Here is a 23108-nt window from a genome sequence, read left to right as displayed (position 1 = left end):
GCTGCTTGCTTCATTACCGGTTTTTATTTTTGACAACTCTCAAGAGGGTTTTTTTTTTGTTATTATTTCTTTGCCTTGAAGCCGAGTTGAGGCTGAGGAGAGCGCGGTTCCTTACCTGTAGCTTCCATGGAAAAGGCTCCCCGAACTTGTTTTCCCAGGGGAATGACGGTGCCTTTTTCCGTGGAGTGACACTTCTGGGATTTGCTGCCTGCTCTTCCTCCTTTGCCTTGCGAAATCTTTCAAGTTTTCACCACGTAACGTGTGTCTGTCTCATTTCCCTGTACCTGAGGCCTTTGGAGGAGATGCAGCTGGCTGGGTTAATACTCCAACTCTGACTAGAAATGGAACAGCATCATATGTGAAATACTTTTCAGGGAGAAAACCATTTGGAAAACGCTGCACTTACAAGGTTTCTCCCTTCAAATAAGCAGTACGTAGTGTGCTTGTCGTATTATGTTGTGCGAGGAAAATAAGGCAGCGATGACTGTAACGTCTGTGATGCTGTAGCAGTGGGAATACCTTGAGTTTGGCCGTTTTGATTGAAATGTTGGCCAGCTCCCCACCCCTTCCAACATTATTTTTCTTGTGTGTTCTCAGTGAGAGAAATTAATTCTAAACAAAATTTTTTTCCATTCATTGACGTTATCTTACATCACAGGTTACCTTACTTAGATTTTTATATTCTGATTTGTAGACCTTTTTCTCATTAATGATTTATTTAACTTGTTACATCACTTTTTACAAAAAGAGATTTTCTTTTCCTTATATTTCTTCTGTTCTTCCACTACTGCTGAACCTGTGGCCCAAAGCAAAGTTAAGCCTGTTTTTATTATGTGCATTGGTTGAAGATTTTAAAACTAGTTTATGGTCTTGTAATTACCCTGTATTTTTTTAAAATCTGTGTTTGAAGCACAGGCTGCATCTGAAGCACAGGGCTTGTAGTGATGGTCTCGGTGCCAGCTTGACAGTGCTGAATAGTCTGGTGTGACACTAAGGTTTATTGACCTGGAAATTAATTTCTCTGACTGCACTTTTCTGGTTTGTTGCAGTCACACACAGGTTTTCTAGGGTAAAGACTGTTTGGGGTAACATAGTTATTTTTTTTTCCCTTGAAGATGGCTAAAGGTTTGTAGATGCTGTTTTTAAAGCAGCATTATGTTGTTTTCTGTAGAGTTCAGGTTAGGAGGGGGTGCATCAGCGCTAGGAATTATGTATCAAACATGATTGCTTTTCTCTCTGTAAGTATATTGACCAGCTTTCCAGAGATCTATTTGCCATTAATAAAAAGTAAAGACTTAGTCTAACAGAAGATGAGCAATAAACTTGGCCATAAGAGGTTTTTCTTCTTTTAAAGGAAATTGTTTGAGGGGAAAATAACTGCTTAAAATTTGTCCTTGCACTAGTTTTGAAAAGGAAGGATTAGCATTGCAGAAGCAAGGGTGATAAGAAGTCAGGATGCTTGAACAAAAGTGTAAATATGGTACTAAGAAAAGAAATGATTGGAAGGACAAGTATTTGATGTTTTTCTTTCTATAAACCTCAGTGTTTGAGGTTTAACGCCTTCATTGTTTCACAGCTCATTAACTTGAAACGTGGCCTAAGATAGGTACCACACTGCGTCGTTTCTTCTGAGGCACACCCAGACACCTCAGCCTTGTGTGTAATGAATGGTTTAATTTAGATCCAACCATATGTTTGTTTCTTAATATGACTATGATGATTAGTTTCTGTTAGAAAAGAATGTGGAAGAGCTAAGCAGCTGGGGAAGGATGCTGAGAAAATAATCGGTGCACAGGAAGAAGAGTGGGGTGTCATAAATTGGGCTGCTTTTGCCATAGGTGGCTGTGGAGTTTCAGAAATGCTGAGACTATTGGAATCGAAGGGTAGCAAAATTTGTATTTGATTTATGTCTGATAGGAGTACAGAGAAGAGTGTATGGGTCCAGATTCCTTTAGAGCGTATATTTTTACCTGTGTTAGATGCAGCAACAGAGCTTGAAAAATGTTCCATTCCAGATGGGAGGATTGGAACCGAGCGTATATGTGGGAGTCTGATTTACATGGGATGTTGTAGTAGTACAAAAGAAAAAATGTTGCTGTGAAAAAATGTTGGAAAGTAGTAAGGTATTGGGGAAAGGGGGAGGGACTGGCACTTTGCTGAAGGCACTTTTAAGTAGTTATTAAGTACTGTCTGTACAAAACTAGCCAAAGTTTTGCAACTTTTTGTTTGATTAAAAGGCCAGTAGTTCATATGTTAATTAATTGTCCTGAGCACTTATGTGCTTGAGAACTTGCGTTCTCAAGAATTGTAAAAGGGCAGGGAAAATGAAACAGGTAGGCTTAGAGGTAATGAGAAGACCTGCTAGGCAATTCAGATGATTTCGGCTAAGTTCTTTAAGTGGTGACTTTGCTGTGCTTTTTTCTGTGAAGATCTGTGCATGACTATATGCTGTGCAAAGGAATGATTAGTCTTCTGAAAATAGGAGACATGCTGAGAATATAAGACTTTATACATCTTTGTTATTGTCTTACAAGTCCAAAACAAATTTTAACTAAGTAAAGTAACGTTTGTCCTTTCAGTGATTTGCTGTATAAAAAGATAGTGATAGTAAGCCTATTACTCAGTCTTCAATGCCTGTATGGGAATCTCTTATAACATTGTCAGTTTGTTCTGATATGTTGACATGCATTCTGCTTTGTTGGCTCAGTACCAATTAAAAACCCCCAGATCTTCAGTTTTTGTTCATCTATTGCTCTCTTGTACTAACTGTAGGTAGCGAGTAAGTCATCGACAGTGTGCAATTTACTAATTAACAGTTGGAAGTACCTAGGTTTTAGTAAGGAAGAAAAAACAAAAAGCAGAGATAAAATGGGGTATAATAAATTGCTTTAAAAAATTGATACATTTGTTAGGCAAGCCTTAAGCAAAAAAGATGCTTGAATTCCAGCACTGTTATCCTGAGATCTCAGCAGGAAGGTAGGCCTGTAGATTTGTTGAGGGTTGCATAACACCACAGGCACAGCCAATTCTGCTTAAAAAAAAGAAACCAAGTAAACAACAGTTGATAGGAAGCATCACTAATATTTAAAAACAGTATAGTACATCTTATTTACATTTTCAAATATGATACGTTTGACTACAAAAAAAACCCCAAATTTTGTCAGCGACAATTTGCAGCCTATCAAATGAAGAACTGTAGTTCCATTGTGACATTTTTGAGTATGTAGAGTGAAAATTGCCATTGACCTCATTAATGATATTGAAACTTTTTGTGTAATATATCTGAGAGCTTAAGAGCATGTGTTTGACTTCACTTTTCCTGTTCTGTTATGTGACAGATATCAGTAACCTGTTACTTTCTCCTTATGTAGCAGACTGTTGTTTAATGATGTGACTTCACCCTGTATTTGGTGGAGCAGCTAAATAATTTTGTGTGTAAATTATCTAAGTTCATTATCTGTTACAAGATTCCCTTTAACACATTTAAGGCGTAAATATAATGTGGCTATTGCTGTTAAGTGCATTATAGGATCTGAGTTCTTAATTGTGAGGGGAAAAAATAGTTGAAAGTATATTTCTGGTTAAGTCCAAAAAAGATTTTCTTGCTGCCAGTTAACAGCTTTTAGTTTTGTGAAAATGACCTGTATAAAAAAGTTCTCCATCAGAGTATTTTCTGTTATATTTTCCTGTAATTTGAGCCTTTTACTTGCAAGTAAGGAGCTTATTAAAGAATGAGACGTTCCATAGAATTGTTCTTGAATGGCTGATCTATATACAGCAAAGTAGTATTGTAGTACTGTTGATCAAGTTTACACAGTGCCAATACAAAACATGAGTAAAATGTGGCATTTGTAACCCCTGATGACTCTGTGTATAACTTCGATAGATTTATGACCATGTTTGGACTGTGTTAATGTTCTGATGATCTGATCTGATGATCTTAGCTGCCTAATTTTGAATTCTGTTACTCCTATCTAATGAGGAAGGGTGTCTGGGTTTCCCTTCTAGTTGTGTTGTGTAGAGTTTGAGCCTCTCAATCTATTAGCTAACAGTGCGATGATGTACAAAAGACATTTCATGGGGAAAAACCTAAGAGCTACCTGGATGACCTCTCTTTTGCAAATGACAATCCAAGAGTAGCAGAATTACGCTGTGTTTGGCAGAGTATCTTGTTCCTACATTTTGAGAAATTGAATGCTGTTGTGCGTTGACAACAACCTTTACACTGTGCAAAGCAAGGTATTCAGGCAAATGCAGCTCTGATACTTAACTAGAAGTCAAAGACAAAATATGTAGACTAATTCCTTTGGATTGGTGTCTATTTTAAATAGAAAAACTAGTTACCAGACTATTTTATCACAGGAAGATTCATGGGTCATAGGAAACCCTTCAGGTTGGAAGGGGGACCTCAGGAGGTCATCTAGTCCAAAGCTTCTAAATAGTCTGCACTGAAAGAGAGTCATGGAGATTTTTTTTGCCCGTTCTGTTTCCTTCAAGGACAATATCTGTGGGAGGGTTCCTATTCATCATTTGGATAGGTTCTAATGAAAACACTCTTTATTAATAAGAGAAATGTCCTTGAACAGATTAGCACTAGAGGCCTTTGTGTTTGGGACTTTTTCACTTTCCCTTATAGGTGTTAGGATCTGTTAAGGCGTTCTGAAAGAAGTGGATGGTGTTCTGTATTAACTTGCAGTTATCCGTGTTCTGAACAAGATGGACAATGTTTGATCACATTGTTTACGATGACATTTGTGTATTGTTTTCACGTAAGCATTTCTAAGAGTTGAACTGATTTTTTTTAATTAATTGCCTGTGTTTTTTTAATGCTAAAAGTACTTTGAACTACTCCAGTTATTGAGGATTGTAGCTTGTGAAATCACATGTTGCTTTTCTAGAGTAGATTTTTCCCTCGTCTTTTCTTACTTGTCATTTGTTGAAGCCTGTGGACTTTTTTGGCCAAAATTAAATGGATTTCTGCTCTTGTATAGAAAAATAACTAGAAAAATAAATGCATATTTGCCTTAACTAAGAGTTCCTTTGGTTCGGACTGCTCAGCTGATTGCTTCTCTATTGTCGCTGAAGGATTACAGTGAGATGTATATTGGAACAGCCCAAAGGTTGCACTGCCTTGTATTAGAGTCAGGGTAGCTGGAGAATTGGGGGATTATAACTCCCCTCATGTAACTTCACACAGGAGAAAATGTGGCCCTGTTTTTTTGCTAGAGATATTTGCGATCTGCTGGACTGATCCTCCCGGTGTGTTTGGGGTTTTTTATATTTATTTTCTTTTTATATTCTGCAACTGCTGAGGACTGATACATATGCAGTACAGTTTGTTTCAAAGCATTCAGAATCTGGCCCTATTTTCAGCCAGCTGTCTGTTTTGTACAGAAACATCCACTATGTCCTGTGTATAGTTTTTAAATCTTATCTCATAAAAATTAAACCCTAATTTAAAAATTTCCTAACAAAACAGTGTGAAGTATAGCTGGTTTGATTAATTTTATTTTTTTTAGAAGGTGATTTAAAAAATAGGAAAATCTGGGTTGTCAGAAGTGCTATCTTGCTGTGAGATTTGGTTATTTAACCTGTATCTTGTCCCATCTTGTATTTTTCCTAGTCGTAAGCCTTTTATAAGCAGCAAATTTCTATTGTGCCAAACTTCCACCTGTCAGGCATAATATGACCATTTGGTTGACTGTACAATATTTCTGCACTAATACGGTCCTATCTCCCTTAATAGCTACTGTCTGTTTATGTTTTCGTGACTCAAGGAAAAAAAGGAGTGTTATTTTGTTGACAGAGAGTAAAAGCTTTTTCATGCATCCTGGTCAGTATGTGGTATCTGATGGGGTGTTGGAGGGAAGGGGCAGGATCGATGTCTCTTAGTTTGTTGCTAAGAGATAACCTCTGAACTTACATCAAAAGGTGAAGTTTGTAATCTAAGCCAAGTACATATGTGCTGAATTTAATAATTAATCATCATCGGTATCCCTTTTCTCTAATCTTGGATGGGCTGGCTGAATTCATTAAAATTTGTGTTTGCTTTCTAATGGAGTAGAGAGAGAGAAAGAAGTTCTGAGGAAAAAATACAAGCATGTGTTAAATTTCATTTAAAACATTGTGACTTGTCTTTCATTAGTGATCTGCCATCTGATTTTTGCTACCATGTTGTGGAGTCCTCTGTAGTTATGACTGTGTTTCGTTCTGTTACGTTTTGTCATAGGAAAAAGGTATTTACAACGTACCTTTAAAAAAATCCTTTAATTGCTTGCACAAAGGCTCTTTATAAGCCATCGGATAAGAACTGCAGCAAAATAGATCTGACAAAGTGCTGCTGTAAACGCAAGGTCATCTCTTCCAGTAAAACACAGGTGACTTATTTGAAGTTAGACTTTATTATTTTATACAGATCCCTTTTCTACTGCCTCCTGTTGAAAAACACTTAGCAGCAGCAGTGGAAAAGATGGAAAGTAGGACCTACAGCTCTACCATGATTTAAAAAACAAAACCCTATGATTCCTTTGCCTCCCACATACTGTGACTTAAGAGGATTTTTTTCTTCTTGTTTACTTTGAGAGTAAAAATAGGTATGGGAAAGGGGAACTTTCCTTTAAATGGGATGAGAAAGATAATGATGTAGACAAAAAGCAATCTGTTTTCTTCTCAGCCTTAGTATTTTGCTACAAAAATAGGTTTTAAATAGTATATACCAAAATGTATATTTTGATATATTCTGTTACATTTTGTTACTCTTTTACTATCTCCTATGTGCCTTTTTTATGCTAGTTTTATATGTGGGTCTGCTAATTTTTGGAGATATTTACATATTTGTTTGGAAAAAAAAATTGCAACAAAATACAAAGGAAGCTTAGGATTTAGCAAGCCTTAGGCATAAAGCTGTTTATGGACATATCTGAAAGCAGTATATCAAAATGATATTTAGATTGTAACTCATGTTTGAATTTGAATTAAAACTGAAATTAAAGCAGTATCTGGTAGAAGGAATGGAGTAGACTCCAAGCTACAATGTTAAGTTTTACAGAGCAGACGTTATCAAAGCATGTTAAAAGGAAGAAGTAGACAGTTCTAACTATGAACCTAATTCTCTTCCTGTGAAATTTGTTGAGCAACAACTGTCAGAGCAATAGTCCTACAGTTTTTTTTTTCAAAATGTGTGCCAAAATTATACTATTTGTTATTTAGGAGCAGTTTTGGGGAAGAATATTTGGAAGGAAAAAAAATTACCTAGACTTTTTGTAGAGGAGCTAATAGGCTTAACCAGACATTGCCTACTAGAATTAATCCAGATTTTGAAAATGGCAATTAAAAAATGTTTTCATATGGGCTGAAGGTCATGTAAGTAGTCCAAAATGACAGTAAGCCTTCATGCTTGTATAAAATAGTGCTATAACATGAAACTTCAAACAAGCAGGTAAACAGCATTTCATTTTAAGATAATAGTGTATATAACATGCAAGTAAATGAAGAGATGTATGATTCTTCTGTATTTGCCCTGTCATAGACTTGACAGATGTAATTTTTGTATATTATGAAATAGCTATCTGCAACATTGGGACTGCATTCTAGTTTTAAGTAAAAAAGAAAGTTCATAATCTGTCACAGATTTGAATTGCCTTATTTTATAGTAGAATTTTTTTTCTTTGACTTTCAACATCAAGTGACCTAAATGAGCCTAGTCACTATGAAGAAAGGACACAATCAGATTTTTTTTTTTTTTAGGATATTATGGTTATTCCAGGTATATAAAGTAATTGTGTGTTGAATGTTTCTTTTGCCATACTTGTTCTGTATCTCTTAGTGTGATTTAGTTTGCTTAGTAATTGCTATTTGTATGATTGATTATTGCAGAAATGCGGCGTTTTCCATGTTTAAAATACTTTAACAGTGTTCTGAAAAGTGGGTATTGGTTTTTGAGATCTCAATTCTTGTTTTATAAAATATGAAGCCTTGTAGTTGCTTCCTGATGGGTGTCCACAGCTTTGCAAATCCTACCTAGAAGCCATTTGTATGTGTCTGGATGGAAGATGATATTGCAGATGAGGATAACTAAAGCCCACAGAGGAAAGCAGTGTTAATTCTACATTTTAAATTGTGTAGTTAGAACCCCAAAGGCATCTTCACTCCTGCTGCTTTAGAGCAATGCACTGCTTCAGGAATTGCTGCAAAAGACCACAGTTTTTGGACCACAGACACTGTCAAGCCTAAACTTCTCTTAGATCTCTTGGACCTTTATCGTAATACTTGTTTGTTTGTTTAGGGATTTATTTGTTTATTTATTTATTTGAGCAAAAAGGTTGGACAGTCCTGAATGGCCTTGCGGTGTAGTTTGGGAACCACTTGCCGTTTCATTGAAATTAGGAATTGCTTCTTAGATCTGAAAGTTCATTAAATTGCTTTCTGTATTACAGCTGAAGACACATTTATTGTAAAGTTTCTTTTCTGTCCTGTCTGGTGCTGATTGCTTTACCAGGTGTACATTTGATTCTTGCCTGAAGTCTCTGCACTGATTTTCCTCTCCTTTAGTGATTTCCTAATTCACTGCTTGTTACTAGCACATTTTCCCCTCTGTATGGACAGCCAGGTTTTTAGCTTGCCATTGTATCCAAGTAGCACAGAATGTTTGGTTAGAGGTTATTGAGAGAAACTGGAAGATGCTCTGATACCCTGCAAATACATAATTTTTTTGCGATTTTTAGTGGCCGATGAAACTCGCTGAGTTTGTTTTGCTTGAACAGGCATTTCTAGTTGTATGATTTTTGCTTGGTCCAGAGTTTGACAAAATGGTAAGGATGTGTGTACACTTTTCCTGACAAAATCACTACTGAAGAAACTGAGCAAAAGCACCACTGGATCTGTTGATCTTCAAAATGATCGTTTTCATAATCTACTGTGTGTCTGATTATGAAAGGGAGCATCCTGATATAAAGCAACAAGCGAGGGATGTATTGTAGTCTTTTGGCTAATTAAATGGGTTGAATGCACCAGAATAACAATTCTAATAATCCTATAGAAAAAATGCGAAGCTTGGAATTCTGTTGAAGAACCTCAGAAAAAAGTAGCTGATGTAAAGCATTAATTTTGTTTTATCATATGATGTCTAAAATGGATTATGCTTTAAATACTGTAGGAGAGGATAAGAAAATCTGTTGCTTAATTGAGTTGAAATTTTTTTAAGATGAAACTGTATTCCTAAATCTTGGTTAAAACTCTTTGCTGGTACTGGAAGCTGGTCATGTTGTGTCAGTCCTTGAGAGAGCTGTTTGAAATACAAACTTGCCTTCTCAGCTTGCTTTTCCTAACTGATTTTATTGATATTACAATGCCAGTATGTTTGACATCAGTCACTTGCAGAGAGAAACTGGGAAGTATGTTACCAGTGAATTAGGCCAAGTTAGCTTGTTTATTATTTTTGTAGATAAATAAGGAGTAGATATCTTTTTAAATTTTAAATAGATATTTCTCCAAATTATTTTTGTGAACATAGCTGATTGACTGTTTAACAAAATAAGGTAAAGTAGGAGACCTTGAACTGAGTATTACCAGGACTTTGTTCTAGGCATCAGCATGACTTTTCCAAATGCAGTACTATGTTTTTTTGTTTTTTTGTTTTTGTTTTTTTTTTTTTTTACTCTGTGAAAAGAATCTTGCTTCATAATATCTTGGGCTTTGTTTCCTACAGTGTTTCTATTTCAATCAAAATAATATAGTTTGGTTATAGTTATTTTAGGAGGTTACCAGGTATGCTTAACAACTGTAGACACAGTAAGATGAAAAAGGAAGTTGCAAGTGCAAGACTCTTAATACTGTTTTATTTCTTTATGATATTAATCTTGAAAAGAGGAGGGACAATTTGCATGGCACTATATAAACCGCAGGGTGCTTAAGGTGCTTTACTACTTCTGTAGCTAATGCAGTGTTTAAAATCGCTGCAAGAAAGGTTGTTTCTTCATTCATGCTAACCTTTGGTATGACAAGTTTTGTTTGACTACTGCCCAGTTATATGACTGAAAGAATTTTTGAGTATAAATTTACACAGACTTCTGAAAATGTGCATCGTGTGTGTAGTCATTTCTGACAAAGGGGAAACGATTCCATGTATGTTTAAAAAAAATCCTGAGTCCTAAATACATTTCTGCAAAACAACTTTCACCAAAATGTAACTTTGAAGCAGTGTAATAACAGGTTTTTGGACTATCTGCCATGAAATGTGGTGTTCTGTTCCTGCAGTAAGGGTCGAAGTTGGTCACCTCCCTAGGGAAAAGGCTTCCTGTGATAGTCTTTTGTTCTTTTTTTATTAATATTATTGCTTAGTATGTGGTGTCCAAAGGGCTTTCTGGGGAACTATTACTTTCCGTAGTAGTTTAGTGTGGTTTTTGAAAAGAGGAAGACGTTCTCATTGAGACTTCCTTCTTTCATACCCCTTTCACTAAAAACTGGTTATGCAGCAGCAGTTCTTCTAGCAAATAATAATTTTGTTTTTTTTCCTGTAAAACGTGTGAATGATGAGCAAGAAATACTGTGAGATTCTGATGAAGTAGTTGTAGTAAGGTATAAGTAGTTGTATGCAAATCATAAGCAAATATTGCTTGTCAGATGATCTGTAATTATTGCTGTATTTATTCCAAAGCTTGAAACATAACATTTAATATGTTGTGTGCTGGTCTCACGTCACCAGTCTTGGCCGAAAGATCTGCAGGTTTCTGCTCTCACTCAACAGTGCTCTAGGGTGTTTGAGGAAGAACACTAATACATGCTCCCAAGAGTTAAGCTTTTTTAATAGTAGTATTTAAGAAATAAGAGTCTGAAAGTCTAGCAGTAGATATTGTATATCATACCAACAAATTGGCTGAAAGAATGTTCTTTTTTTCGTCTGCTTACACTTTCAGGTGTCAGGAGGGCAGTCTATTCCTTTACACAAATCTTTTTTGTTGTGCTTCTTCTCTTCTAGCTACAATGCATGTTTTCTCCAGTTGCCTAATTTTTTGTTCGTGCTAACAATGATTCCTCAGCAGCAATGTAAAAACTCTTCTTCTGCACTACCCCCTTACATTGTACCACCAAGCTATTGGTAGGACCATGAAGTTAATTGGTTTGGGGAACTGATTCCTTTTAAAAAAAAAAAAAGGGAAAATGGTAGTTTTGTTATGAAGTCAGTGATCTGTGCACGTACGTAGATAACTGTTCACTAGAATAACTGTAGGAAAACGGACTTTTAGTGAAAGATATCGGTGAGAGCTATGACTCTTTTTGTAAGATTGAAAACTTAGTTTAGGAATTCTCTTTTCATGCTATTTAGCTGTAGAAATCCTTTGACAAGGGCATGTTACCCTAGTTTTGCAGTTGAGTTTGATAATGACATTAGAAAGAAAGAAAGAAGCTTCTTAAAAGTGAAATTAGGAAATAGTTTGTTTCCTGCATCTCTTTTGATAACTTGCGTATAGATACTATGCAAAATGCTTTTGCTGGACAGAAATTAGGGTTATGACTCGGTTCTGTTGCAGGAGCAGGGTCTGTGACTAGCCACATAGTTACAGAAAAAGTTAAGTGAGTTAATTGTTCAAGAAATGAAATTCCTTTAAATTCAACTTCTGTATAGAATTATTCTTGAAGAGATGTATGATCAGTACTTCTCTGGAAGATCTGCTTGATTGCAGTCCCACCAGATAATTACATGATGACAGAGTTGTTGGGTAATTTGGAATGATCTTTCGTAGTCACAGAAATAAGACTTGTGCTATCTGGGTTGTGCTCCCAGCTCTGCCATTTATTTGCTGCCGTGACTACAGTCAAGTCCCTGAGGTTGTCAAGGATATGTCCTTTTCCAGCCATAGCTCTGATGGCTAAAGAGATTCTTGTCCCCAGCCTATCTTGCTCATACATCGCCATCTCCATAGGTCTAATGGTTAAGAGGCTTTTGCACTTTCTCCCTCATCCATCTCAACAAAACGGAGTTAAATTAAATGTGTGTAGACTTGTTTTAAGCTTGCTTAGCTGCACAACTGAAGCTGTAAATTCTATGGCCTGAGATTCTGATTCGGCAACTACATTCCTCACTTTCAATCAGTTCAGTCTGCTTCAGCAGAAGTATTCTCTGTTAGAGATACCTATGTAGTTAGGCTTTAGTTACATTGTGGTTTTTACTCTATCATAAACATGTCATAAAACTCTTGAGCTTTCAGGTTATCTGACAGTGGCCTAAAAGGGGCATATAAATACAGTGATACTGGATGCCTAAGCATCCTAGTTGCTTTGAAGTTTTTCATTTGTTTTAATAAGTTTCCGTGAGTGGCACAGCAGTTAGCATTTATCATCGTCAGAATACTGCAAGTTGTTTTCTTTGTTTTTTCTGTTTTACCCCTGCTTTTTGTCTGTTTTAGAATAGAATTTTTTCGGCCTGGAGAATGTGACTTTCTGAATTGGAAGCATCTGGCATTTCATGAGTGGCAAACATTTTCTGAGACAGGAAAGAGCTGTTTACCTAGCCTTATTAATTAAGTACATCTATCTTACCCACAAAACATTTTTATTGTGGCATATTTGGTATTGATTTAAAAATAATTTGCCACTAGTGTCAGATATCCAAAATACTTTTGCTAGAAATACTGTTTTCTTTTAGATTTTGAGTCAGTGCTCAATAGGTGTATCTTTTTCTCATCTTAACTTCGTGCTTGTATTCCTTTTTTCAGAGTTGTGAACAACTCCTTCCTTTTGTTCTTGGCTTCCTATATATTTTTCCAGTGTTTTCTCCTATTTACTCATTTGTCTCCTTGCTCCACTCTTTATCTTTAAACAGGCTTTCATGGTAGAGCATGTGATTAGAGCAGCCTTCCACTGTTTGTCATCTAAAAGTTTGTTCTCCTTCAAATCTCTTTGAAAGATCTCCATTCCTGTCTCTGCTCCTTTCTTTCTTCTGGACCGTCTTTCTTTCTGAAGCAGAATGTTTCTGAATCGATGATGACAAATACAATAACTTGTGTCTTTGAGAGGATATTTTAATTATTTCTTTCCACTAAAATGACACCATCATAAATATGAACATACCTAATGCCCTATGTTAGACAACTTTATGGATTAAAAAATAAGTCTTGGCTGCTTACACCAACCATTTTTTATGTCCTTTATTGTGTACACTGTTCATCACCCTGCTTAGTTAACTGATGCAGAAGTATCTGTTGGCGTTCTACAAAGTATCAGTTTGTATTTGACAATGAGCCTAAGTTTGAGCATGGTTTCACAAGCAGAGCAATGCCACTGCAAAGTTAGTTTCCTCACTTCGAGTAGTGGAATTGTTAATGCCCTTTCTACCTGTTTCATCAGTTGTCCTTTCACTTGGCATCCAAGAGCAAGGAGACTTTGCCTATGTAGCACAAATCATATTTATCTGGTTTTAAGATGAATAATGTCTGTGATATTCTTGCTGAAATTTCTCACTTTGTTTCACCTCTTAATAAGCTGAGACAAAGACGAAAACCAGAAAGGTTCATCTGAATTATTACTGTTTTACTGTCTTGCTTGCTTGTCTTTTGTTATCACCTGCTTCTCCAGGCCAGAAGTTAGAGTTGGAAAGGGCTGTCAGTGAGTCATGTAGCCCCAGGAAAGGCCCAAATAAAGATAGACTAGAATGACCTAAATATAAGCCCTTCTGTTACAGAGACATTGCAACCTCCCCATGTGACTTATTTTGGTTTTTAATTATTTCTTTCCATCAGAAAGGAATTTTTGTTTGTTTTTCCAATAGCCAAGCAAAGTCTCCCTAGTGACAACTGAAGCCTATTTCTAGTCTTCCTTGCCCTTCAGATAACTCCTTTTCTCAGTGGAGCAGTTTTTGTATATTGGAAGATTTGTTAGCATATCCCTAGCTTCCTCTCCTTTAGGCTAAATGACCCTAATCTGTTTGCTCTTTCCTTTTTAAATTGGTCAGCCTTGTGTTGTGTGTCATGTTTTTGGGCTCTCTTGTCACTCACGTTCAGCTCCTCTGGATGCTGTCCAGTTGGTTCACAGTACTTGAATTGTGGCTCCCACTCCGCCTCCAGCTTTATTGGTACTGGAGGCCTTTTTCTCAATGATGTGACATTACTGACTCGCATTCAACTTGTGGTCTACTGTAGCCCTTTCATCCTTTTCAACGCAATTCCTACATGAGCCATTTGTTCTAGTTTTGTAGATGCAGTTAGTCCCGTCTAATCATAATATCTTTCAGTCCTCCATGTGTCTGGTTGGTCAAGATCACTTTGAATTCTGTTCTTCTCATTTGATGTTCTTCCAGTCCCGGTGTGGTGTCATCTGCAAATTTAGTTAGTGTGTTCTCCTTTCCCTCACTAAGGTAGTTGATGAAAATACTGAACATTAGACCTGGAACGGGGCTTGATTCTGTGAGACCCCCCCTCGGATCTTCTGTTTTGACCAAGAAACTATTGATAAGTATTCCTGAGCGTACTTTAGTAACCAATCTTGTAGGAATTTATGTAACCATACCTCCCTAGCTGTTTTATCAGACAATAGTGAGACAGCATCAAAAGTCTTATAAAAATCAAGCTATGACATTTACTGCTTCTGCCCTGTCCACAAGACCTGTTGTCTGTCGCAGGGGAAAATGGATTATTTGACATGATTTGAGGCTACTTAAAAGAACCTTCTAAGCAAGCACTCCTTCCCGCGTGGAAGCTTAGTGAAATGTCGTCTTCTGCCACTGGCAAATAGCTTTTACTTATGCTGAATTTTCATCTTGTAGTATGAATTCCATGTTGTGTAGGGCATACTCTACAGCTTTCAGCTTAAATTCATCTGGCAAACTTTGGGTTCGTGATATGCTGCTCATGCAGACACATCTTCCATTCTGGTTCCCCAGACACCATCTTTCCAGTGACTCCCTAAACCCCTTGCTCCACAGTTGAGGCAAAAAAAAATCCACTTTGCCTAAGCGGAGTCGTGCACTTTTTTCCTTTCTTAACTTTCATAAGGCCTTAATTTTGCATGATGTTCTCTATCCTTTTTAAGACTTAAGAATATTTTATTTTATTTTCCAGAATGAAGGCACAACCCAAGATCAATTTTATTTTTTAACTTAATTTTTGAAAATTCTCTGGACACAGCAGAGTTTAAATTACAGGTTAATTTTGTTTCACACTCAAAAGCCACTAGTCCAAAGCTTCTGCTTCATATCTGAGTATCTTCAGCGCAAAGATAGCAGAATTTAACAAAACTGGCATTAATAAAGTACACTTTCTTGATTGTCTGTTTTTTATTTTGTGTTTTAGGGTTTTGACCCACCACATCAAAGTGATACAAGAACTATTTATATAGCAAATCGTTTTCCCCAGCATGGCCATTATGTTCCTCAGAAATTTGCAGACAACAGAATCATATCATCCAAGGTAAGAAATCAGTTTACCATGTGAGAAGTACTCGATACATTACTAAAGAAGTTGTATAGTGAAAATGCATGTGTATATAATGTCTAATGGTATATGTACAATATTCAATGTCAGACAACTTATGGTATTTTTTCAGAAAAAGCTAGGGTATCTGCTTCTTTCTGTATTGTTTCTCTCTTGCTCTCTTCCCATCACTCCTTCCTCAGAAGCTAATTACAGAGTGATTGAGCATGTTGGTCAGAATTTCTGAAGAAAAACATGTTTTTAACCCAACATGTCCATGTCTGGATGTGATGCACAACACCATTTAAAAAGAGGACTAAGGGTTGTGAAGATTTATAAAATAGCCAAATTCTAAGCCGATGTTCTGCGTAAAATAGATCGTAGCAGTGAACTGCAATTGCAGATTCCCTCCTGGTGTGGCCTTGGAGTAGAATCAGTAGAACTGATGGTGGGAATGTGTCTCGTCACTGGAGTATAGGAGAAAAAGTTGCAGCTGCAGGAATTAATTTCTTCTGTATTTCCCTGGCTGCAAGCAGCCAAATGACTCCAGCTGCTCCTATCCCAGTTGGTAGGAGAAGGTTTAAAACTTTGACTATGAAGTCAGTGCAGTTGCTGCTTCTACTTCCCTTCTAGGTGCACTTCACAAAAGAGAGGGAAGGATTGGATGCAGCAGTTCTGTCTGGGAGTGGGACAAGACAAGAAGGAGTTTTGGGGGGAGGGGAGAAGAGATTAAAAGTGAAAAGATTTAGATTAAGAGAGTTTGAAAGAAAACTGAATTTCACTGAAAAGTTATTCCGTATGTAATAACTGCTCTTTTCTTCTTCCCCCCCCTTTTTTTTTTTTCCTTCAGTATACAGTGTGGAATTTTGTTCCAAAAAACTTATTTGAACAATTCAGAAGAGTAGCCAACTTTTATTTTTTGATTATATTTTTGGTTCAGGTAAGTTGGGTAATACTCATACTTAGCAGAGTGTTAGAAGTTAAGCTGGAAATGGGGATTTATATTGTAAATTTTGCCACTGATTTTCTGTTTTAGGAATTTCTTGATTTCTCTATTAGTGTTTTTACAGGCAGAAAATATTATTTCCAGCTTCTCTGTGAAAGTAAAATAGCAATTTTAAAGAGAATACATCCAAATTTGAAGTATACTGTCCTTAGGTTTTATCTTTATGAATGTTAAAATCTTAAGTGTGCTTCTTGGGCATTACTCTGTAGAAGGGCAGTTATTCAAGTTCACTTGAAGTTGGGCAGTGCACTTGCTCTTGAGCTGAGAATGGATTATCATAAGTTCTTGGTATGTCATATTCTTATTGTTTGTGGAATCTTGCTTTTGTTAATCAACAGTTGCCACACAGTTCTAAACCCCTCAAATTCAATCTGTTCGCCTAAAGTGAACACCTAAAAACTTACAATTAGTATTGACAGTTTGTCAGGTTCGAAGGCATCAGTTAGTGTTGCTGTCAATGCAATATAGATCAGAAATATTACTGTGGCTTTTGTAACCGAGTATAGGTTTCTTCTAATAATGAACATCTACAAATATATTCAAAGTATGAGAGCCTGTAAATTTACTGTGATCTTTGCACCCTCAACTCTAATTTTACTTAAATTCTGATGAGCTATTGCAGACTTAGTAGGTGAAAGGATAAGTAGGAGAGGTTGCAGGGAGAGGTAATATCTTTCAAAAGACCAACTCTTATTTGAGACAAGACAAGATTTTGGGGTACACAATTTTAGTTATGAAATAAAGTGCTTTGAACATATACAGCTCTCCACAGTGATTAACTAGTATTTACAATATGCCTCTGAAATAGATGGTACTTCATTTGACAGAAGCAGGAATATTGAAGAGTTTATAAGATTTGGCCATGGTTGTGCAAGGTATCAGTGGCAGTGTCAATTCTGCGTTTGTTCATTAATTGCCTCCTGCGTCCCTTGCTCTTATTCTTTTGCATTTAGAAAGACTGAACTTTCTAATAGGCTGAAAATTCCTGTATTTGGAGCTACTAAAGTCATATAGTTCTTCTAACCTATTTCGACAGAATGCATTGCCCACCCTGTCTTTCTAATTAGGAAGACTGAGTTTGTCCCTTCTGTTGTGATGTCTCACATTGTTTAACATATCATAACATGAGGAAGATGGGAAGATGCTGGAGATGGAACATAAGCCTTACTTACTGTTAACATAGACTGCACTGCATTTTTTTTAAAGCTTTTGTTTGTTCCTAACACAAATTTACCAACATAATTCAGTTTTGAGTCACTTTCTTTTCAATTAATTTTGACTATAGTAATATCTAAATATGATGTCAATGAACAAATACATATCTAAAGTAAAGGCAGAACTTTTATTCAGCATGTAATCTTGTTCTTCTCTCAGTTCATGACTCAAGTGGATACCCTCATTTCTTTTATAAAAGTGAAAACAAGAACAAAAAAAACATGACGAAACCCCTTTGGTATCAATTTATATGGGATGTCTTGAATGATATTCTTCTCAGAAACCTAACAGGAAAAAAGTTGCAGTCAGCTTTGGTCTTCATCATCAGAACAGATTTTTATTCAAATACCATTTGAAATTCCATTAATATCTTTTTTTTTATTATTTTTATAAGGCAAAATTTCCTTTAAAAGCTTATCACCATGATATCTTCTGTGATATGAATCCCATGTGACCAAGATGCGGTGTCTGTCACGACCACCTTATTCCACTGGTGATGACAGGGCTGGGGCAAGTTCTCGTTGTGTGATTAAATGGGCAGCACAATCCCATCACATTGTCCACTTCACATATGCATGCCAGAAACATGGTGACTGCATTTTGGTCACCTGATGCTCTGCACCAGTTGCGTGATGGATGCATGTCCAGCTGTGTAGTAGGCGAAGGGCCATGGTGTTCTGGTGAAAGAGGCAAAAGGGAGCAGGCTGCCATGACAATTCCGCCAGCATGAAACTCCTTTTTTTCACATTTGAGCCTCCCTTGAGAAGGAGGGAGAGAATGTAGATGGCAGAAATCTCATGGTTAAGCCTGTCCAACCAGAAGTTGGACACTTCTTTCAAAGGCTATCTCAGACAACATGGTTCCAAGCTGAAATCACAATGGTACAGTTAAAAAACAGACAATATTGTAGGCTAGATCTAACTTTGTCATTTTTCTGAACTGTTTGCATTTCAGTGAAGAGAACAGATCGTGCACACGTTATAATGTGGCATAATCTGTTTTCTCTATGAGATTATTGGCTTTTAAGAGAGTAAACTTCATGTATGTTCTTATTTTCTTTAATGGTTCCCAAAGCAATGCCATAAATCTCAGGTAAAGTGGATCAAACCAAAGTCTGTGGTTTTGAGCAACTCTTGTGTATATTTTCTTTGAGCACTTGACTATATATATCTTTTTTCTGCAGCAAAGGAGAACCACCACCGTCTCCCCACATACAGCGTTTTGGTGTATACACTGCATTTTTGGCATGGCAACAATGATAGCACAAATTGTAAAATCTGCATGTTAGCTTCGGGGAACCAGAAAGGAGCAGTCTTAGCAATGAGATTCTTTAATATCTGAACTGTAGGAAGTTGTTGCTTTTAATTTCATTTTCACTTCTAGAGTGGTAGTTATTATACTCTATATTGTTGTTAAGCAGTACATTGTATAGAGTATTGAAACAGCTTCACAAAATGTAGACTTCCTTCCTTTGCAGTGCACTTTTGAATTCATCTTTGTGGGATGAAAACAAATCTTCCTTTTAGTGAGGAGTCTTAAAATTGGCACATGCATTACAAACATGCAGTTGAGTCTTTTCCACGTTATAGAACCTTTGTTTACATAATTATTGACATCTGTTATGTAGGTGTCAATAACTGAGCATTGCCCCAGAAACACTGGAGAATGTACAGTAAAAATCCTGTTTATAATGACGAGTTTGGAATAATATTTGTCTGTCTTCATTGGGTTTTTTTGGAAAGTACAATCATAAAATTAAATTGGGAACTAATTTTCACATTTTCTTCTCTTCTAGCTCATGATAGATACCCCTACTAGTCCTATTACCAGTGGATTGCCATTATTCTTTGTCATAACTGTGACAGCCATAAAACAGGTAAAGGGGAAAAATTGTGTTGTCTGAAGTCTTTCTGAGGTTAAGGTACTTTAAAAAAAAAAAAAATCTGACTAAGGTAATGTTTAGATACAAAAAATAAAAAAAGAAAGAAAATTCTTTGTAGAAAGAATTTGTGTATTTAATGTTGCTTGTTAGACACTTGAACTTGGGCGTTTTGCTTAGGTGTCAAGTGCCCAGTGAGTCACTGCAGCATCTTTAAATGGACAGTGAATGACTGTCAGATAGCATTTTTATCTAAACTTCACATGTCACTTCTTATAAGACCTTTTCTGAAAGCACCTTGCTTATTCCTTTGGCACACCTCACTGCATATTAAAAGCAATCCTCCTACATAATGTACTGGGAAAGGAACTTAGGGTAGATGATGCAATGGTGCCATGTTTGTCAGTAGTTAAAAGGCGAATCTTGCCTTGAGTGTTTTTCATGGTGTAAAATATACATCAACTATAATGCTATACCAGGTAAAAGATCCAATTCAGAAAACTTTGGGGGTGCTGGAGGGTCATATAAAAGATTTCTGAGTGTTTTTTGGCATTTGTAATGAGAAAAAAATCTTTTGAGTATTAGTTTAGTAGAAATCTTGTTCAAGGACTGTCCTAGACCCTGCTGAGACCTAAAGGCAATGAAAGGCTAGTGTGAAAAGCATCTCCTCCTGTTTTCCTTAAACCCTTAGAGAGATAGGGGAAAGAAACAACCAGGTAAATAAAGTGGTGGTATAATCGGAAGCTGTAATTTCTGCAGTGAGGTAATGTTCATGAACTAGCTCCTTCAAAGGGTTTGACAGTTCTGGCTGGGGAGAAGATGTGTTCGTAGCAACTGAAAAGTATGCAGGAGACATTTATGATGCTACAACTGGATTTCAAGTTGTATCCTGTGCCAGTAGGACCAAAGCCCACCCTGAATTAGGCCAAAAATAGCTTTAGCTTTCAATCAGATAAAGTAGTGTTTGGGGCAAAGGGAATCTTAATGGTGTAGGAGTCTTTGAATTACAGTTTCATCTTCTCACTGTGCAATTTGTATATGCAGTGCTCTGTTGTTATCGTCACCCCAAAAAGGTGTGTTTAAGAGCTATAGTCATAAGTTGGCAATGGAAATTATCCTTTTAAGCTCTGTGAACTGAAAGAGATCATGCAAGTTATTACAAATATTAGAATTTTCTTCAGAAAGAAGGTGGACTTATGTAAAACTAAAAATAGTCCAAAGCCATCTGTCACATTGTTTCCTGATGTCCAGTCTTATATTGGCAAATTTAAATATTTCACCATCAACTACAAAGAATAGAGATTCTGGCTGCCCTTCTAGAAGATTCAAGTCATACTTGACTTGCAGAGCATTAAGAGTATTTCTGACTGTCTCTCTCTGTCTGCAAGGGCCTATTGGAAACCACCTAAGCTGATATAATGAATTCTTGTTTTTATCCTGACCCACTGCAACAATAGTTACAAGCTTCTATCTTGAAAAGATAATTCAGCATGCTCTTTCCCACAGGCTGCAGTTGGACAGACCTTTAAATGGTAGGGAAGAAAGAGTAATCTTCTGTTGGAACACAGAACGAAAATACCAAGTAGGATCTGAAAACCATTTCCCGTATTTTTGCAAACCAGAAGTGGAGTAGGAAGAAGCTTTCAGGGGAAGAAACCCTGTCTGAAAGCATCAAGGCACTAGTTCTGTACAAAGTTGCAACAGGGTAAATGTTGAAATGTAACTTAGTAGACCCTCATAAGTTTAGAAGAGAAAAATAAAAGCATTTACCCTATCCAAGTTTGCAAAGCTTAGCAGGGGGTGGAAAAACCCTTTCCTGTTTCCAGAAGGCCAGTTAGCATGATGCACCTAGAAAACCTCAAAACCCAGCCTTACTTTAATCTCAGGCAAGGAGTGGAACTTTTTCTTATCAGAAGCATGCTGGTGCCTAGGTCAGAAGAAGGACATATGAGACTGCAAAATGATGCAACTCATGCTATGTCATTTTGTCAAACCTGTTAGCCACAAATCTTCCCATCTCATGCCTCTGAAGATGGGTATGCAGTCCTTAGAGTAGTCCAAAATTTTCTTGTTGCCTTTAAAAAAATATATATATATATATATTTATTTATTTACCAAGGAAATTTAGGGAATTTAGTCCTTTTTCAGTAGGTTCATAGGTATTTAGCAAGCAGGTTGATTGGACACATGAATGTTTACGTGGTGATCGAGTGAATTAGAAGCAACTACTTTGTAGGTTTTTATTAAATATAGAAATAACCTGGGTATGCAAACCCTGCTAATACAGTATGCAGGCTTGTTTTAATTTTGTCCTTGTCTCATGTATATCGATGCTGTTATTTTAGTAGGAATTGAGAATATAATTTCATTAGGGAATTTTTATCTGTATTTTCTGTTCATGAGATTAAGCAACACTATCTGTGTTCCTATCACATCTTTTTCGTAACAGTATTCTTGCAATATTTGCAAGTGAGGATAAAGAGCGCTCTCTCAAAAATGCCGCAGTGGGTAAATTTTTTGGTTTTAAACAGACCAGAGTAACTTGGCTCTAAGAATTCCCTGTTGTGAGGTGTCACCCTTATGTTGTAGGGAATAGGTGTCAGATGGAGAAAGTGCTGAAATCTGTACTTTCTGAAGAAGGTAAACTTCAGTTCTTTGCCAAGTGCCCATATTGCTCAGCTGTTCAGATTTATGAGACAAATGCCCCAAGGTTACTGGATTTTAGCTAAATCCTTTTTTTTCTTCTGTCAGTCACCTTTAACAAGGAGCTGTAGGGACAGATTCTTGATGCTTTCTCATACTGATCAGAAGATGCTCTTGGAGGCTCTTACTTAGGGGTTTTAGGATTGTGATTTCCCAGTATCTTTCTGTGTGGCTGCCATTACTATGCATCTTTTGATTATTTATTCTTAAACATTTGCCCCCCCCCGTGGTAATGCTACTTGTGCTAGTAACAGTGTTGGTACATGGAGGTAGTATTCAAGTGAAGCATTGCAAAAGGATGCTTTAGGGTAAAAAAATATATATATATCGTATGTTTCTGGTTCTTTAGGTTGCTATATAACTTTCTTCCAAACCCTAGTCAAGGCTCAGAATGCATCCTGTATCACTGCTGTTCCTATTATGACACTCATGTCCAGTGTCTGTAGTATTCGAGGATGAGTTGGGATTATGCCCACGGTTTAAAAGGTCCCATTCTTCTGTCTGCAACTTGCAAGAAAGTGATCTTCATTCTCTTTCATGCTTTTGTGTATACAGAAAGCACTTTAGAAAATGTGTCTGTTATTGCAAATCAGATGTGGAAGTCTTGCCAGGGTGTAAGAGATGGCACAAGAATTCTGATCCGTTGAATGATCAGTATAACATGCATGGTTTTGCCACAAACTTGGGAGTGCTAAGGAATTGTAAGGGTAATCAAGTAGTTCTTAGTGTATGACTGTTTATGGTAGCACTGAAGAATCATTTGGTTCTGTGTGGTAAAATAAATTTGTGGATCAGCTGATAGAAAATGTCTTTTCTGTGCTAAATAAAGTTTTTTCAACATTTGTCAATTGCTTAATGTAGTGTGTTACAGCAAGAGACTGTAGATCTTCAAAGACAGGCT

At 36.7% G+C, this 23108-nt stretch overlaps 1 protein-coding gene across 1 annotated transcript in view; it reads left to right on the top strand.

Annotated features, from left to right (window-relative positions):
* The window catches only part of ATP11B (ATPase phospholipid transporting 11B (putative)), a 136756-nt gene that overhangs the window by 86179 nt on the left and 27469 nt on the right, over positions 1-23108 (top strand). The window contains exons 4-6 of the mRNA XM_026061916.1: positions 15285-15401; positions 16255-16344; positions 19421-19501. Of these exons, the coding sequence (XP_025917701.1) occupies positions 15285-15401; positions 16255-16344; positions 19421-19501 (288 nt within the window). The remainder of the gene's footprint in view (positions 1-15284; positions 15402-16254; positions 16345-19420; positions 19502-23108) is intronic.

Source organism: Apteryx rowi, unplaced genomic scaffold (genome assembly GCF_003343035.1).
Source record: "Apteryx rowi isolate R43461 unplaced genomic scaffold, aptRow1 scaffold_10, whole genome shotgun sequence".
NCBI classification, from domain to species: domain Eukaryota; kingdom Metazoa; phylum Chordata; class Aves; order Apterygiformes; family Apterygidae; genus Apteryx; species Apteryx rowi.
The sequence above is the reverse complement of the archived record's forward strand: the minus strand, read 5'-3'. Positions and strand labels throughout refer to the sequence as shown.